Genomic DNA, 19,580 nt, shown 5'->3' with positions numbered 1-19,580 from the left:
CTCTATAGTCTGCTTTTTGATGATGTCAGACCTAAAATTGTCAAGCCCTAACCATAGAAACCAAAAATATTGTCTAGTTAAGAATTCCAAAACACTTAACTGAATGTAATAAAGAGAATTTGTGACAAAATTAAAAGATAAAATAAAATAAAAGACGAGACAAAAAATAAAAATGCATGCTATTAGTTTTGTTTTTATTATTTTTTTAATTATTTTTTTCTTAACAGGAGTTTTTGAAAGATCTAATTTCTGATTTCCTCATTGGCAATGTCTTTTATTACTAAGAGTAGGTGCTCAATATGTTCTGAATAAAAACATGAATGAAGTAAAACACTGCCAACACTATTAGCTCTTCTTGTCATTACAGAATAATAGGAACAGCTTATTAAATGTCAGGCACTGGTCTGTGCTCTCCTAATTTCTTTCTTTTAATCTTTTTTATTTATTTTGAGAGAGAGCAAGTGTGCCTGAGCAGGAGAGGGGCAGAGAGAATTCCAAACGGCTCGATGCTCAGCATAGAGCATGACAGGGGCTCAATTCCACAAACCATGAGATCATGACCTGAGCTGAAAAGAGTCAGATGCTTAACCAACTAAGTCACCTAGGCCCCCGCCTCTCCTAATTTCTCTTAATGAGATCACTATTATGATATTCCTCACTTTGCACGTGAAGAAAGGCCAGGAAAGTTAAAGATTTGTCCAAGTTACCAAACCAGTAAAAGGCAGTGAGGGATGTGGATCCAGACAGTCTGGTGCAGAACCCATTCTATGAACCACTATATTATATGGTTTCAGCAACTGAAAGCGAAAGAAAAGATGCCAATTTACTGATGCAAAGTGATTTTCAATCTATGGCTGGAGAGCAAAGCAATTTCATATATCGTATATTTCTTCAGAGTAGAAGTCCAGAGACTGTGACTTCGTAAGAAATGATAATCTGCAATGAATCATACGTCAATATAAAATTAACTATATGTAAACATAATAATGTTAAACAATAAGGTATAAAGAAATGTTTATTCCCCCAAGGGTCTGAGAGTGACCTATTAACTTCACCAGTGGTCAAGTCTGGCTACCCAGCATACTGAGACCACTTGACTCTCATATGATGATCTTAACCACATTTTTTAATTTTCCCAGAATTCACCTCAGAAAAAAGTAGAATAAATCACCATGCTATTATTAATATAATTTTGTGTTCTTAATCCTCTTTGTCCAAATTAGCATTTTCACCTTAGTAGTGAGTGGTAGCCAATATTAATCTACTTGTAATATAAAAGAAAATCATATAGGTGAGAAAACAGAAAAAAAAATAACGTTACACCAACATTACTTATCCTACAAATTACCACCTAACAAAAATTAGAAATAAACACTTTATAAAGTATTGGCATACATTTTTAAAGCAAATGTCTAAAAATAATGTAACTATAGATCTGAAAAACAGACTCTTTGAGAGTAGAATTATCTTCATAACACCAAACAACAAAGCTATTTTTTTTTGGCCTTCGAGGAAAAAAGAAAGATTATTCACTCATGAAAATTTCATCAAATTGAGGAATAATTAAATGTGCCCAGTCTCAGATTCTAAATCCACCAAAATAAGGACAAAATGTTATTTAAATTACATCCAAAAGCTATGTTCCAATATGCGCAACTGAGGAAGCTATTTAGAACAGAAATAAGGGCACTTAATTCTAAAGATTAATAGTTAATGAAAACTGTACTGCAACCTGAAGTACTACCTCAAACTGGAGAGCATGTTTTAAAATTCCAATTAAGAGAACAGAAAAAATAATAAGGAAAATAGAAAATGTAATAGCTAACAGTCTGTTCAAATTTAACAGCAAAAAGAATTTCAATAAAGAGGAAACATAGTTTACCTCCAATGGAAAAACGAGACTACTGTAACTGTAGAATAAACAGACCTAAAGAACTACAGAATGATGAAAATTTTTAATAAAAATATGGTAAAAAGTATACAATTAAATGCAATGCATAAACACTGACAATACAGGACACATTATTTAACTGAATAAGAAAATGAGTTATCTGGAAAACCAATTAAAAGTGCTACTGATAAGATCACTCTGATGACTTATCAAGCTCTGCAACTCATCACATCTGTACCCTACAGAACAACTAACCTGATTGTCTCTCTTCTCAGCTAAGATATAAGCAATGTCAAGGAGCATTTTATTCCAAAGCCGATAATCATATCTGGCCATAACTGCCTTGTAACTGTCCATGCACATAGTCTTTGAAGCAGAGGATTAAATGTTCCTGCCCATTTTATCTAGTCCCCAAGACTCGTCCTGCAAAGTGAATAAAAATGATTATCTTTTAATCTGCCCCTTGCATACATACCATAAAAAAGAAGAGAGAGAGAGAGAGAGAGAGAGAGAGAGAGAGAGAGAGAGGAGGGCAAAGATGAGAAAAAAAAATTCTTGAAAATATGGATAATTATTATCTAGTCTGGAATTAAGTCCTCAGTAAGATCTCTGTGCTTTGTTGAAGGGTGGGTGATTGATATGTCCCACATTTTATGAAACTGGGCCTTGGGAGATACGATCATTAATTAGTCATATAGTAATATTTTGAAGTAAATTTGAAAATGACTTGAAAATTAAGTTTCTACTTTTGAAAAATCAGTAGAAACATGTTGATCTCCTTCCATTTTTCTTATCATATTTTTAAAAATAATTTCAAATTGAAATAGGCTAGATCATGATATACAAAGAGCTTAGGTAAAAACAAAATGGTATTTATCAAGCAGTTTCAAAAGCTATCATGATCACGAGTAAACTGTGGGAAAAGACAGAAAGGCACTGGAAGGAGGAGGAAGCTACTCAACTCAAAAGGAACAGAAGAGCCATAATTAAAATATATTTAAGAATATTTAAAATTAACACATATATAGGTCATGAAAAGGATAAAAATAGGGAAAACAATACAATAATAAAAGTCACTAAAAACAGGCCAATGGAAAGGAGGTGGAATGGACCATTATGAAGTCAGTAAAAGAATGTAATACTTTGTTTACACTGTAGTGGAGAACAAATGCAAATGAAAATTAAGTGCATTTTTCAGGAAACTGAGACATTTTAAAAGTCAAAATATTCTATATTATTCTCTTATGTTCTTAAATACAGTATGTGGCATATATTTAATCTTTTATACAGAATACACACAGGTTTCTGGATTAAAGAGAAGTACCTTGCCCCTACAGAAAAGCTCCAGGTTATTCTCTCTCTCAATATCTGTAAGCAAAATCTTTTGTTTTCTTTTTAGTATAAATTATTACTTCATAGTTCTATTAGCAGGACAGCATTTAACATTTGCCCTCCATTGGGCATTCCTTCATTCCTCCATTGTTGGTTCTCCTTTCTCTCCTGGTCTTATGAGATGAAAATATAAACTTTTTATGAGAGCAACTTGGACTATTTAGAAGCAATTTCTATTTTATGTTTAGTTCCATTTATTTCAAACTGCTGCATTTACCATGCATCTGACAACCAGCTAAATGGGCATTACTGCATAGGAGAAAGTAAGATGAAAACTAAATAGAACATATAAAGAAAAAAAGAGCAAACTAAAATGCAGAAGATAGCAAAAGTCATGAAATTAGAAAGGAAAATGTATAGCATCAGATAATTTAAAAATAATAGTGTATTTACAGTATCTTTAAAGGATCTTGGGTATAAGATCTCTTTTTCTTCCTAATAATGAGGAAGAAAATACTCTCAAAACACAGAATTTAAGGTATCTGATGTGTGTCCTGTACAGAAATTTTTTTCAGCAATATAACTGTATTTTTATTTTACTTTTTTAAAAAAAAATTGGGTAGATATTCCTCTTTTCCTAATAATAAGAAAAATATTACTCTCAAAAGCAAATATAGTAAAACCTTGGTTTGCAAGCATAATTCATTCCAGAAACATGCTTGTAATCCAAAACACTTGTATATCAAAGCAAATTTCAAGAACCACTGGCTCGGTCGTGATCATGTGACATTCGGGGTCACATACTGATGCCGTATTGCAAGACACTGTATTGCAAGACACCGTTCATTTATCAAGTTAAAATGTATTAGAAATGTTTGCTTGTCTCAGGGAACACTCACAAACAAGTTACTTGCAATCCAAGGTTTTACTAAACTGTTTCATGTTTCATACAGACATGTAACTAAAAGAATAATGGACACTAATATGGATTAATCACATTAAAATAAGAAAAAAAGAGAGAAATGAAAAAAGAGAAATGGACAAAAGTATGGATGACCCAAGGTAATATACAGCTTTAGGCAACTGATTAAGCCAGAATATGACAAAATTTTAAACCAGGGGTTTGCAATGTGTATTCCCCAAAGTATTATCATCAGTATAACCTAAAGTTAAACTCTGGGGGTAAGTCCATGCAACCTGTTTTAATAAGCTCCACAGATGATTCTGATGCATGCAAAAGCTTGAGAACCAATGTTTCAAACATATTTGATAAATGAGAAATACAATGTAAATGCAAGATGAAATGTAATTAACAAAATTAAATTTGGCGTTTCTTATGATAATGTGTAAGATGAATATAAAGTCACTGCTACTAAAAAGGATGTAATCTGGGAGTATTTACACATAGGTGCATGTACACACACACGTGTGTATACTCGACATCACAGATCAAAAAGAACAGTCATTTTAGGTAAGCAGAGTTAAAGTAGTTGAGGGAAAATAGAACAATTGCTAAATTAATAAAATTGCCTTGTTATGGAAAGAAACAAGGAAAAAATGAATATACTTAGCTGAGAACTCTCTAGATAATTCTAAAATGAAAATAAAAGTGAAAACTAACCTGTCAATTCCTCAGATTATCTATAGCTGACCTAAATGAACTGACTGCAGAGACATTACAGTTAGATACAATCAAGTTATTACAGCAGGAGAAGAATGCTGGCTGTGCAGTGATTGCAATTAGATGGAATTGTGTCAAATATAAAAACAAAAATTTATACACTTAGGTATAATAATGAGCAATAAAGCAATGTAATTTAAAAAAAGACTGAATCTCAAACTTCAACTACTAATTTTGGGGTTTATCAAAGAATATGGCCTAATGAACTCCTAAAATATCCTGAATTATGAAATAATGATATATGAAAGTAATTAAATGTTGAGAGAGAAATTTGCTGAAATTTGCCAGAAATTTTCCATTTTCATTCTCAAGGCAATCAAATGCCAGTTATCAAAATCAGCATATATCTTACCTAACCAGATAACATAAGCCATTCAGATGAATTTGGGGGAGGGGAGAGATGGTATTTTTCAGGAGCACAGAAATTAATTTAAATACTTAATCTAAATAAATTTTAACTGGAATAGAACATTTAACAAATCTAATTGAAAAAGAAATAAAATGTGGTTACTTACCAGCAAGGGTACTTGTATGCCTAAAAGCTCTGACCTGGGAGTCTGACAAACCAGTCAAAAGGGAAATTACTGTGTCCATCATATACTCATCATAAATTATGCTATACTGACACTGTCGAATCAGGACTCCAATAAATTCACAAAAGTTTGAACGAAATTTTTTCCATTGAGGTCCAGGCATGGTAAGGGGATAATCACCACTGTCCTAAAAAGGATAAAAAGGACATTATTAAATTTGACGTATGATATCAATTTGATCAAAGTTTTTTTTCCCATGTATAAACCAACATTTTTTTCTCAAAAGTAGATGTGGACAGAAATTGAAGGTACACTGAAGACTTTATATTTATTGTTTGTTTTGATCTCCCACAACTAAATAATTCATAAAGTATTCAAAATTGTTACTGAGAACCAGAATTTAATTCATTATTCTAAGCCAACATTAAAAAAAAAAGTGATTCCAATTTGTATCCTAGTTGAGATAATTTGAAGTAGGAAACAAAAAATATTAAAGAAGTTTAGACTAGAAAGGATATCTGCTACTGAATTCAGGTCAAATGAATCATGATTCCTGTAGCATATAGCATCTTTCAGTTATTTTAAATAGAATTTTTAAGAATTGAGAGATTCAAAAGTATAAGCATTTCATTAAGAAGTTCAAACCTAATTTTTCATATCCGAAACTGCAACCTTATCTCTTCCAATTTTACAATATACGGGTTCTATAACTCTATTTTACAGAGCAGATTTATCAACTTTTCAAAGAATAAAAATCTAATATGGGCTCTTGATATTACCAGATTGTGTCATCTTGTTTAAAACATGAAATTGACAATGAACCCAATTAGAGGTTTCCTACTCTAGCCTAAAACATTTTGGTAGAGAAATGTAAATTCACAAGGCAAAGAATGAGAAATTCTGTGAACATGGTGCCTGAATATTCTCAATTTATAGCTATATGGTTTTTTCTAGGCCAAACTCTGCTAGAAAATTAGTTATGAGTGAAGTTATTAGCTGCATATATTTAATATTTTCTTTTTTTAATTTAAATACTTCTTTAGAAAGTTTTTTTCATGTTTATTTTGAGAGAGACAGACAGACACAGCATGAGCAGGGGAGGGGCAGAGAGGGGAGAGAGAATCCCAAGCAGGCTCCATACTGTCAGCAAGCAAAGAGCCCAACACAGGGCTCAAACCTATGAATTGTGAAATCATGACCTGAGTTAAAATCAAGAGTCACTCAACTGACTGAACCATCCAGGTGCTCCAAATACTTTTTTTTTTAAGTTTATTTACTTATTTTGAGAGGGACAGAGATAGCGTGAATGAGGAAGGGGTAGAGAGAGGGAGGGAGGGAGGGAGAATCCCAAGCAGTCTCCCTGCTGCTAGCACTGAGCCTGACATAGGGCTCAAACTGACCAACCATGAGATCATGACCTGAGCTGAAATCAAGAGTCAGATGCTCATCGGACTGAGCCACCCAGAGACCTCTAATATTTTCTACCTTAATTAAACAATTCAGCTAATGAATCAAAGGAAAGAACAGTCCTACTAATGATAGGAGATTCGTTAGTGGTCTGGAAAATAATGTGCAAGAAATATCTGAGGAAAAAACATGTATTTGGTTAGGTGGGGCTTCTGGAAAAGCCTTTAACATGACCAGACTAGGTAAGTATGACATCTTCAGTCCTTTGTCCCTTCCCCCTCAGTGATCTAAAACTCATGTGTAATGCTGGATGTTCAACAGTGGTTTTGCAACCATCAAGGGGACAAGCATGGAGATAAAAATGACAGAAGGAGACGGAAAAACTCTAGGTCTCTGCACTGCTGAGAGGCAGTACAATAATGTTTTACCTACTCCCAGATTTATTTTGCATAAGACAAATTACTCCTGTGAATTCAAGCCATTGTTGGTCAAATTTTCTACTACTTACAGGCATCAATCCTACTGTTATGGTAGAATTATAAATAGTGGGGAAAGATGAATTTTTCAGTGAGTGATTTTGGTGCATTTGGCTTTTCATTACAAAGAAAATTAGACAGATATTGCACCTTACACCAAAATTAATTCCTAAATGAATCAAAACACCTAAAACCAGTAAAAAAGAAAAAAAAAGGAAAAAAGAAAAGAAAAATAAATGGCAGACAACATGGGAGAATATTCTCAGGGTGAGGAAGTCTTTTACTAAACACAATACAAAAATTAGAAGTCATAAAAGACCAATAGGTTCAACCACATAGCATTAATTTTTGTATTAAAAAAAAAACCATTAAAAGCAAATCCAAAAGCATAACAATAGGGTTTGGCTTTCACTTAGAATGTGGAAATCTACCAACAATGAGAATAAGCTGAATCAACAACAACAACAAAAGTTTTCTTGAGCCCATCTTGAAGTAATTATCATTCCAAAGAATAAGCCCCTCCAAGAAGAGATCAAACAAACAAGCTCTATCATGTATGGCACAGCCTAAGAAGAAAAGGTGGTCTCCACAAAAATGAGTAAGAAGATATGAGCCTAAAATTTTAAGGAACTATCAAAGATGAAGTGTGAGCTAGTTTGTCACAGTGGTACAACAAGGAGTTTACACTCACTCAAAAGCTCTTTTCCATAGGTCTCAAGTGGGTACTTAAAAACAAATTCTGAGACAGAGCAGAACAGAGAGCACCTCTCTTGGTGCAGACTTGCAGGTGATGATCTTCAATTGCTGTGGGAAAGGTAAGAAGCCTAGCTCACATCTCCAGGCTTTTCGTCCCCTGCAAACTAAAAGACAATCTGATGGAGGTGAGTCCGCAAACTGAATCACCACCATAGCCAGGCAAAGAATCACTGAAGCTAGGAGAAGGTAAAAGAAGAAATCTTCCATCTGGGGGAGAGAATAAGACAAAACACTGGCCTGGACCCTGAATCCTAATACCAATATCAAACCAGAGGTTTGATAGCATTGGGAAGGGGACAGGAAACCACCTGAGGCCTGTCACAGAAATAATGGCCAGGAAAGTTGAGAGGGTCCCTCAAGGGCTCCAGGCACAAAAGGCATGATTAAGACTCAGCACTAGGGGCACCTGGGTGGCTCAGTCAGTTAAGCGTCCAACTTTGGCTCAGGTCATGACCTCATGGTTTGTGAGTTTGAGCCCTCCCTGCATCAGGCTGTGTGCTGACAGCTTGGAGCCTGGAGCCTGCTTCAGATTCTGTATCTCCTTCTCTCTCTGCTCCTCCCCCACTCATGCTCTATCTCTCTCAAAAATAAATAAACATAAAAAAAAAAAAAAAGACTTAGCACTAGGACAATAAAGAGTCCCCATGCCCTCATTATAATAGAAGGCAATAAAGCAACACCAGTCTACCACTAGATGGAGGCGCAAGAGTGTGGGGTAGGAGTGCTCTGTGCCACAAGAGAACAAGAGAGCTGAAAGCTGAGGGTAGAGCATGAATACTGAGAAAACCCCCTTTGGGTATCCTATGAACAAGGCAACAGCAGTTGCTGTTAAAATCTGAAAAACAGAGAAATATGAAGATTATGGCACACTAAAGACGGTATCAACAGCAGAACACAAAACTAGCTCAATTCCTAACTAAACTGACAATGTATACTATTATATCCTTTTTAAATTTTTGTATTGTGCAAAAAGTTATTAAAAGGAAAAACATTTTTAAAAAAGAAAGAAAAATCTGTATCTACTTCAAAAGACAGTTTCTTGCTTTACTCTAATACCAGTTATAAATTTCTCTTTGTTAGACACATTTATACATGCCATGTAAAAATAATTGTCTAGGGGCGCCAGGGTGGCTCATTCAGTTGTGCATCAGACACAACTTGATTTCGCCTCAGATCGTGGTCTCATGGTTTGTGGGGTCAAGCCCTGCACTGGGCTCCACGTTGTCAGCACAGAGCCTACTTGGGATTCTCTCTCTCCCTCTCTCTGCCCCTCCCCAACAAACGCACACCCATGCACACACAAATGCTGTCTCTCAAAATAAATAAATAAACTTAAAAAAAAAAAAAAAAGAACTGTCTAGAATTGAAGGGCAGAGGTATACTGAAAACTAACTTCCTTCACAAGGCAATAATTTCTTTTTTTAGCAAAGCTAAGAAAACAAAATAATAATAGCAAAATAAAGATAATTATCAAGTAGCCTAAATACCTTATCCACTAGTATTTAAATTCTTTGAGTGCAGTTTTACTATGATGCTCTGCACAAGGAAATTATTGAATAAACTAATGAAAAGTAAGCAATATCAAATACGAGACAAGTATAGAAAGGAAGAAAGAAGCTCATGGTGCAAGAGTATCAGGCAGAAATCTGCAAGAAGGGTAATAGAGAGCAAACCAAAAAGGTCCAGTAAGAAAGCAGTTTCTCCAAATACATTTAGATGACTATAAGGGGAGAAATTTCCATGTACAAAACATAACATAGCTAGGATTTATATTGTATGCACTTGTCACATCTGTAATTTTGTATTATCAGTATACTGTGGTAAACACTGGTATATATAAAGATAAGAGAAATAAGATCTTAAGAAGTTGTCCTAGGTAACAGACATATAGGGTTCTAGTTCTGGGACTGTGAAGTCCACATATTCTTAACTCTACAATGGAGCTTCATCTAGTTTACTATAGGAACCTTGGAGGACATAAGCATTATCTAGTCATTGCTCTTCCAAGGAAGAACATTAGAGTTCTGCTAACAAATGGACACACAAGCAACTAATGGAAAAGTTTATTTTGGAAGTTTTGGGGACAATGATGGGGGAAAGAAGTAAAGGGATACCAACCCTCAGAGATAAGAGCCAGCAACAAAAAGTACAAAATTTAGAGCCCCTGAGATGAGAGCAACAATCTTAAGAGAGGTCCACTGCAAGGTAGAGCTCATTCAGCTGACAGAGTTGGAAGGTTAACTACCTAATCCCTAAACATTTGATATTTGGGAACCCAATCTGGCCACAAACTATAGATAGCTGAAGAGATAAAATACTCTTTTAAGAGTAAATCCAAGAGAAGAGCAGCTGGGTGGCTCAGTGAGCTAAACATCTGACACTGGATCATACCATGATCTCATGGTTCAGGAGTTTGAGCCCCACAATGGGCTCTCTGTCAGCACAGAGCCTACTTCGGATCTCTCTGCCCCTCCCCTGCTCAATCTCTCTCTCAGAAATAAACATTAAAAAAATAAAAATAAGCCAAACAAAAACAAAAAGAATTGTTTAACTCAGCTGATGGACAATGTCACACACACACACACACACACAAAATCACCGGTTTTTGGTGAAACTGGCTTTTGGTTACCTAATTTCAACATACTTACCCAAAGACATATTACTATGACTGCTTAAAATGGTGATGTGTAAACACTTACTTGGAGAAAGTATCCATCCACCCAACTGTCCATCTACTCAGGTATTTACTGAGCAATAAATATGCTCCAGGCCCTATGCCAAGTTCTTAACATACAAAGATGAACGCAACAAGATCTTCTCCTAAGACCTTCTACTTTATTTTTTTCCAGCCTTACTGAGATTTAATTGATATATAACACTGTTAAGTTTAAGGTATAAAAGAAGCTGATTTGATACATTTATATACTGCAAAATGATTAACACCATAGCATTAGCATAACACATCCTATCACATTACATTACTCACTTCTTATTTTTTGGTGAGATCATTTAAGATTTCTTAACAACTTTCATGTATATAACATAGTACTATTAACTATAATCACCATGCTGTATATTAGATCCTCAGAACTTATTCAACTTATACACCTGGAAGATTATACTCTTGGCTAACTTCTTCCCATTTCCCCCCATACTCTAAAGAACTTCTACTTTAGTTGAAAAGAAGGACACATAAAAAATAAACAAGTAAATTAAGTACAATGATAGGAACGTTATAAGGGTACACAGTACTACTTAGGAAGGAATGTCAATTCTCTGCAAAGGCAACTGGGCAGGGGAAACAGGGTCAACAGCATTCTAAGCAATAACATTAGCAAGTGCCTATAAAACAAAGCTAAGCTATGACAATGAGATTACAGAACTACTTTAAGTTTGGCAACCTAAGCCAGATTTTGTGGTAGTAATCAAGAGAAAAGATGGGGCCAAGTCACAGGGAGCCCCTTCCTCATATAAAGTCTTCATTAAAGTAAAGCCAAGCTTTATTCTGGAGATAATGGGTGGCCACTGAAAAATTTTGGGCAAATAAGTATCATGAACAGATGTGAGCTTTAAAAAATATTTCTGGTTCCACTGTGGAGAGTAACTGGAAGTAAAGGTGAAGGAAATGGAGCAAGGAGACTGCTGCCAAGAGATCCAAAAATGAAGGAGGCGGGACAGAGAGCGCCTAACTAAGGTAGTAATGATGATGATGGACCAAATAGGAGAGATGTGATATATACTCAAATACTAATAAAATCTACTGAAGTAAATGACTATTGGACAAAAATGACTTATTTCTGGTTTGATTAACTGTTGGGTTTATTCACAACTGGAAACAAAAATGAATTGTTTGCCCCTGACTCCCTGCAGGAAGAATAACTCTTTTGTTTAGGGATGCCTAATTACTAAGTCCCATAAGAGACCAATACCCTTTAATAAACAACTGATACAGAATATCCTATTTCCAGACTTCAGGACACACTGGTTTCTACATTCAAAATAAATAAAAAATTTCAGAAACAGATCGATGGATATTAAAACCACTGAGTGGCAAGTTGAGTGGCATAAGCGTAACAGAGTACCAATATTTGATAGTTGCAAATGTAAAGCATTTTTACAAAAAGATTCAATGGTGATCACAGTAAACAAGTGACCAATTGTAGCAACCTACCTAAACAACCTGATATTGCATATACTATCTACAGTGACCTAACATGCAGTACACAGCATCATCTATGAAATTTCCTTGCAAAAAAATCTAATGAAGTCATTAGACCTAACTTTCAATTATAAAATACAAGAGATTTAGGAACAAGTTAAATGAAACCATGAGGAAAAAATTAAAGGAAGAAAAATGTGGGATACTTTACAAAACAACTACATTGTGGTCAATTAAAAGTTAATGCCATACAAAGAAAAAAAATGTGAAGGAACTGTTTTATATCTTGGAAAAGTACTGACAACAAAGCAATCAAATGCAACATATAAAACAGTGCACTCTAGCCGCACTGGCTTCTTTGTTGTCTCTAATACCCTAGATATATATATATATATATATATATATATATATATATATATATATATATATATATTTCTGCCTCAGGGACATTTGTGCATTTGAAATTTTCTCTTCCCCTAGACACACCCATGGTTGCTCGATTATCTCCTTCAAGTCTTTACTTAAGGTCACATTCTTAGGTTTTCCTGACTATCCTATTTAAATTCATTCTTCTACTCCCAATCTCTTCGCCCTTCTCTGCTTTCTGCATAGCATTTACTATCATTTGTCATACTGTAATATTTTGCCGATGTATTTTATTCACTGGCTGATTCTCTACTCATCCACAGATCTTCACAAACACTTTGTTAAAGGTAATAAATGATCTATCAAAAAGAAAAAGAAAACTTTATAAAATCCAAGATTTTGATTACCTCCAGAAGCACTGGAATGGGAGAATGGAGGAGCACAAAGATATTTGGGTAGTATTAGCAGTATTTCAGTTAGGTTGGGGGTGGCAGATTTATATACTTATATATATATATTACATATATTCTTTTGGGTATATCAAATGACACATGATTTCTTTAAATGAGTACATTAAAACGTGTTTGAAACTATCCACATTAACATCCTTGAGAATACCATTTCCTGAAATTACTAGGAGAAATTCCAAATTCTGGAGTACCATTATCTAAATTATCACAATGTTACAGTCAGTATTTAAGATGCAAAATCACCTGTGAACTTATATATCACAGTGATTGGATGAGTTTTTCACTTTTGCTTTCCCTCAAAAAGTTAGAATGCGTAAAAACTGTGTGTCAAGGGAACAAAAAAAAAGACCTATTACTTATCCTTGGAAAGATCCAGTGGATTTTTATAAAACAAAATTCTGAGTGGCCTAAATAAAATTGGTTATTAAGTATATTGTTTGAGCTTTTGTTTTTAAGTTAAATAGCCATAAAGATTAATTATTTAGACAGATTATTTTGGCTGACTGCCATAATGCAATTAAAGAGAAAATGCTCTTTACTATCAGACCTCTGCTAATTAAACCTAAGATAACTCTTCCAATTCTGGCAAACCTCAGCCTTAAAGTATCAAGAAATTCAACTGGTATATATACACCAATTAAAGAAATAATGCAAAAATACATTTGGAAAGATAAATTCTACAAGTCAATGCTATAAAATTTTTGTTGTAATTTTCAAACCTCTATCTTATCTCTGTAAGTCCAACATTTATCTAAGACATTGTTTAGTATGCTCAGGAGCACAAAAATGTTTTGGGGATGGCTTATTTATAAGTATTAAATACAATAGGGGCACCTGGCTGGCTCACTCGGTGGAATGTGAGACTCTGAATCTTGCGGTTGTAGGTTCAAGCCCAACAATGGGCATAGAGATTACTTTAAAAAATCAAGTAAAATCTTAAAAAAATATTAGTTACCATAATCTATATTTTCCAGTTTCGTATCTGTTTCCTCCTATACATCCAAACTATGTCTTTCTGATAAGCTCCTTCCTGGTTTTTCTGGTGAACTTCTATTGATCTTTAAAACCTAGTTTTAGGGCTAAGTAACTTGTGATGCTCCCACATCTCGGAAAATTTAATTCACCCTATGGGTTCTCACGGGGTGTTATATTTCTCACCTACTGAATGTGTCAAGGTATTACTGCTATTAGTTTACAATGCTTTCCCCCCATTTAGAACATGAACTCATTTTCTAGAGCTATAACCTTGTTAATCTCTAAATATACAGTTCCTAAGACAAATGTTATGTTCAATGGATGTTTATTGAAGTGAATATTAAAGTGAATATTAAAAAATAAATCCTGTATAAATAAGTCTGAAAGACTAAATAGTTCATTTAGCAGCTGTTAAAATAAAAAGTTATACAAAATCAATAAAAGATATAGAGCTTTTAGAAAATGTTTATTTATTTTGAGAGAGTGCACTTGAGAGGGGGAGGGGCAGAGAAAGAAGGAGATAAAATCCCAAGCAGGTTGCATGCTCAGCACGGAGCCCAACCTGGGGCTTGATCTCACAACCATGAGATCATGACCTGAGCCTAAATCAAGAGTCGGATGCTTAACCAACTGCACCACCCAGGTGCCCCAAGAAATACAATTTTTAATACCTAGCTTTAGCTAGGTAATTTAAAAGGTGTCCATAATTATTAGCAAATATAAATGTGGTTCCTTTATATGACTGTAAAATCATGTTTTATAGACATATTTTATTAATTAATTAATTAATTTATTTATTTTTTAAGAGAAACAGTGAGCAGGGGAGAGAGGCAGAGGGAGAGAAAGTGTGAATCCTAAGAAGGCTTCATGTTCAGCACAGAGTCAGACGCAGGGTTGGATCCCACAGCCCTGGGATCATGACCTGAGGCAAAATCAGGAGTCAGATGCTCAACCAACTGAGCCATCCAGGCACCCCTCTAGATATATTTTAAAACTGAAAAATAAAAATCTTGCAATGTCCAGGGTGTAATTACAATCTCAATACATAGTTCATCATGACTAATCACAATCAGATGTGGATTTAAGCCAGTACCCACTGACACAAATGTTATTGTTGGCTTATGATTACTTCATTTAAGCATTTCTCATAAGGAGAGTTGATGTTTCAAACAATATAATGGAATGGCGTAACTCCAAAAAGATTTAACATATATCAATAGAATATAACTGGTCCTTTCAAAAAGATACTAATTTAATTCCATAACTTATTTGGTCAGTCATAAGACATCTGGTAATAAAAACAGCTGGAAATTTATTATATGACTGAAGGTGTCTAAGTGGAGACAGCAAAATTGTTACTTGAGTGACCCTTTCTCCAGCTACTTCAGGTTACATACTTGCAGTTGTATACTAGGCAGAATAGGGTAGTGGTTATAAGTATGAATTCAGGAGCTAGATGGTTTGAGTTTAATTCATTTACTAAGTGGTGGGACCTCAGGCCAAGTTTCTTAACACCTTTTGCCTCAGTTTTCTCATCTGTAAAATGGAGATAGTAATGATATACAAGACCTATCTCATAAAATGTGTATTATTAGATATATGTAAAGAATATACAACAGTGCCTGGCACATAGTAAGCATAAGTATTTACTATTACTTTTCATTCAACATGTTTCCTCTGGTCTCCAACCTATTTTTTACCTTTTCACCTTACAAAAGATTACAATTTCTTGGATCTTCATGAGTTTTTCTATGTGATTATTCCTTTTCTGGGCACTTCTCACCTCCAACTTTGCTTCCTTTCTTTAATATTCTGTTTACCTTCCTCAATGTGAAACAGACTCCAAAGTGATATGTACAACACAAACTGAGTGGTGTACTGCAAGAAAATATTAAAACTGCTCTTTAGTTTTAATTAAATTAAGAAATAAATTACTACTAATATTTAATATATAGAATAAGCTTTGTATGCCCTCACTAGGTCCACATTTTAAACGGGTTTGTGTCACAAAGGTATCTGAGGTAGCCCAAGAGAAAAGAATAAGAAGAGTTCAATGCTCAAGGGGGTTAGTATTATAACACTTACGTTAGTATTATGATGCTCTTTCCTGGTTTATTCATTTTGTAAGTTGCAATATGACCAATGCAATGGATATAAATATACTTTAAAATATTTATTTTAACTCTTCAGAAAATGGAAACAGATTTCGGGAAAAAACAGAAACAAAAAGAAAAATCTGAGTACGTAATAAGAAGTGAATTATAAAAAATATGAAGGCACTAACATTGCTTTTATAAGCTCATCTTACACCACTATTAAAGTTAAAGCCACGATGATCTAATAACATCTGATAAGAAACTGATCTAGCAATGTATGCATTTAATTCTATAAACAAACATATGCTGCAAACCACACTGTAATATAAGAAATGAGGTCTATATACTCAGTCTTCTGATTACCAAAGATAGAAGGAAAAAAACCTTTTGTCTATTTTTATCAGATATTTAGAAAATAAGGTTTAGTTCAGAACCAAGGTAGTTACCAAGTAGTTACGTCTGTTTTATAAAGCTAGATTGAGACTTTTAATTTGCAACAGAAAGACTTAAGAATAACAGACAATATCCATTTTAGGGTGAGTTAACCAACATAATTTTATTAGATATTCAATTTCATCTTTTAAAAATATTTTACTGGGGCGCCTGGGTGGCGCAGTTGGTTGAGCGTCCGACTTCGGCCAGGTCGCGATCTCGCGGTCCGTGAGTTCGAGCCCCGCGTCGGGCTCTGGGCTGACGGCTCGGAGCCTGGAGCCTGTTTCCGATTCTGTGTCTCCCTCTCTCTCTGCCCCTCCCCCATTCATGCTCTGTCTCTCTCTGTCCCCAAAATAAATAAAAAAAAAACGTTGAAAAAAAAAAAATTTAAAAATAAAAAAAAAAAAAATATTTTACTGATCCATTTCCTCTTTCTATCATGATTTGGATTTCCTTATAGATATGAGTTAGGATTGACCATTTATACTCTTTACAACTATTTTCATTGTAATCTATCTTTCTAAATTACTAAACTAGCATTCTATTTCTGTATTGACTTTCTGAATGGGTCGAACACAGGAGATATGCTGACTATGAAATCACATACTCATACATTCTGGTATATAAGAACTATTTTAGAAAGTTACTTCTAATTAATACATTGGAATGCTGTTGATATAAATAACTCCTACAAGCAAGATTTAGGTTTTTATCAGGTAGTTACTTCTTAAGTACTCTCCCTACAAAATAAGAACTCTACCCTTTTGAGAAGAAGCATGGAGTAGAGGGAGAAGAAGGGAGACTAATAATTTAGTTTTATCATAGGTATTCACTATTAAGACAACAGACTAAAAAATATTTTATTGATGGAGTATAAAATAAAAAATTAGACTTTAATTTGGGACTGGAGATAATATCTTTGGCATTTCCTTTTTATTTTCTCAGTTTGTATAATATTTAACCATTTTTACATTTCTTAAAATTTTTAATCCTTTGATTAGTAAATGCTCAAATGGATAAACAAATGAACAGTTCTATACTTAAGTTTAAATAAACAAATCCATAGAAGCACACAAGATTAGGAACAAGAGGAGAAAAAACAAGACTCTGGATAAATTGGACTCATTACACAAGGGCACAATATATAAAACTCTGTGAGCAATATAACACAAAATAACACAGACAAGAATTTAAGGCACTAAGTAAGTAATATATTGTGTTGCAAAGTTTCCCTACACATAGATGCCACATTTCCATATATGAAAACTATGCAAATTGGCCTTTGGAACACATAACTTAAGAATTTACATTTGCAGATGTGACTCTAATAATCTAATAATAATAGCAGTAATACTATTACATTTTGCTTTATATGTTGGGCTCCAAAAGGAACTGAATGTATCTACCAACTCTAAAGAGCTACAGACTGCTCCAGGAATTAATATATTTCTAAATTAGGTTGCCATTACAATTACAAAGCATTTTGGCTATGTGCAGGTTTGTAAGCCTTAAAAAAAAGTAATGAACATTAGAATAGAATCAGTTTGTAATAAGGAATAGTAGCTACACTATACCTTCTCAGGCAGTAACATACTCTTGGACCACCTTACCCAAATATAAACACCTTCAACTGAAACTACTTCTCATTTATCTAATTTTTATTATGCTATAATATAATATACAGATTTATGCAACAAAATTTCAATGGCTACTCCCTATGAAGCAGACATTGCTCTAAGCTCTCAGGATCCAGTGGATCTTATTATCAGATCTTTCTGAATTTTACTAAAAAATACAAATTACCAGGGTACCTGGTGGCTCAGTCAGTTGAGTGTCCCACTGAATTCAGCTCAGGTTATGATCTCACAGTTCATGAGTTTGAGCGCCCTATCTTGGACTCTCTGCTGTCAGCAGGGAGCCTGCTTCAGATCCTCTGTCTCCCTCTCTCTCTGCCCCTCCCCACACACTCGCTCTCACTCTCTATCTCTCAAAAATAAACACTGGGCCGCCTGGGTGGCTCAGTCGGTTAAGTGTCCAACTTCACTTCGGCTCAGGTCATGATCTCACAGTTTGTGAGTTCAAATCCCACACTGGGCTCAACTCAGAGCCTAGAGCCTGCTTTGGATTCTGTGTCCCATTCTCTCTCTGCCCGTCCCCCACTTGTGCTCTGATTCTGTCTCTCAAAAATGAATGTAAAAAAAAAAAAATTAAAAAATAAAATAACCATTAAAAAAAATACACTTTACCAAAACTAACCTCCTTCCACTCCCAGGGGACTAAATGACCTATACAGTATTCTGAAGAAACAAAAACAATAAAATACTGTATATTTAACAATATGTAAGCATTTAAACGCAGTTTCTTGCTAAAATGTTTAGTGATAAAATGAATAGCCTTAGAAAATAATTAATATATAATTCTGCTTTAAATGAATATATTCTAATAAAACTGTGTTAGCTGTACTGTCAAATAGGACAAAAAATAATTTTTTTAAAGAATCTTTCCTATTTTCATTCATTTATTTATATATTTTTATTGAAGTATAGTTGACATACAATGTTACCTTAGTTTCAGGTGTACAATATAGTGATAAAACAACTTCATATGTTATGCTATGCTCACCACACGTGTAGCTACCACTGTCACCATACAACCCTATTATAGTATCATTCACTATATTCCCTATGCTGTCTGTATCCCTTTAACCTCATGAATTATTCATAAAATGGTGGTTTTTAAAAAATTCTTTTTTGATTTAGTCACTCTTCTCAAATATTGGGAGAAAAATATTTAACCATATGAACACTTTTTGAGTAATTTCATTTGCTGCATTTAACTATCAGTTTTGATAACAGTTTACTATTCTTCCAATACCTGAGTATTTGACAATATTCACAGGAATATTTTCTTGGGTACATCATGATCTTCATTTTGCTGAATTCCTCATCTTCCCCTACTTATCTCAATATCTTAATACAAAGCAATGATAATCTTTTTTTTTTTTTT

General features: G+C 34.2%; 1 protein-coding gene across 2 annotated transcripts in view; it reads right to left on the bottom strand.

Annotated features, from left to right (window-relative positions):
• Positions 1–19,580, bottom strand: part of STAG1 (stromal antigen 1) — a 402,070-nt gene that overhangs the window by 158,876 nt on the left and 223,614 nt on the right. Inside the window, exon 7 of one of the 2 annotated variants that reach the window (XM_049628788.1) lies at positions 5,420–5,624. In XM_049628788.1, the coding sequence (XP_049484745.1) occupies positions 5,420–5,624 (205 nt within the window). Of the gene's footprint in view, positions 1–2,146; positions 2,294–5,419; positions 5,625–19,580 lie in introns of those variants that run through there. The other variant, XM_049628789.1, reaches the window with a different exon arrangement.

This window comes from Panthera uncia, chromosome C2 (assembly GCF_023721935.1).
Source record: "Panthera uncia isolate 11264 chromosome C2, Puncia_PCG_1.0, whole genome shotgun sequence".
Lineage (NCBI taxonomy): Eukaryota > Metazoa > Chordata > Mammalia > Carnivora > Felidae > Panthera > Panthera uncia.
Note: the sequence above shows the minus strand (reverse complement) of the source record. Positions and strands in the feature narration are given on the sequence as shown.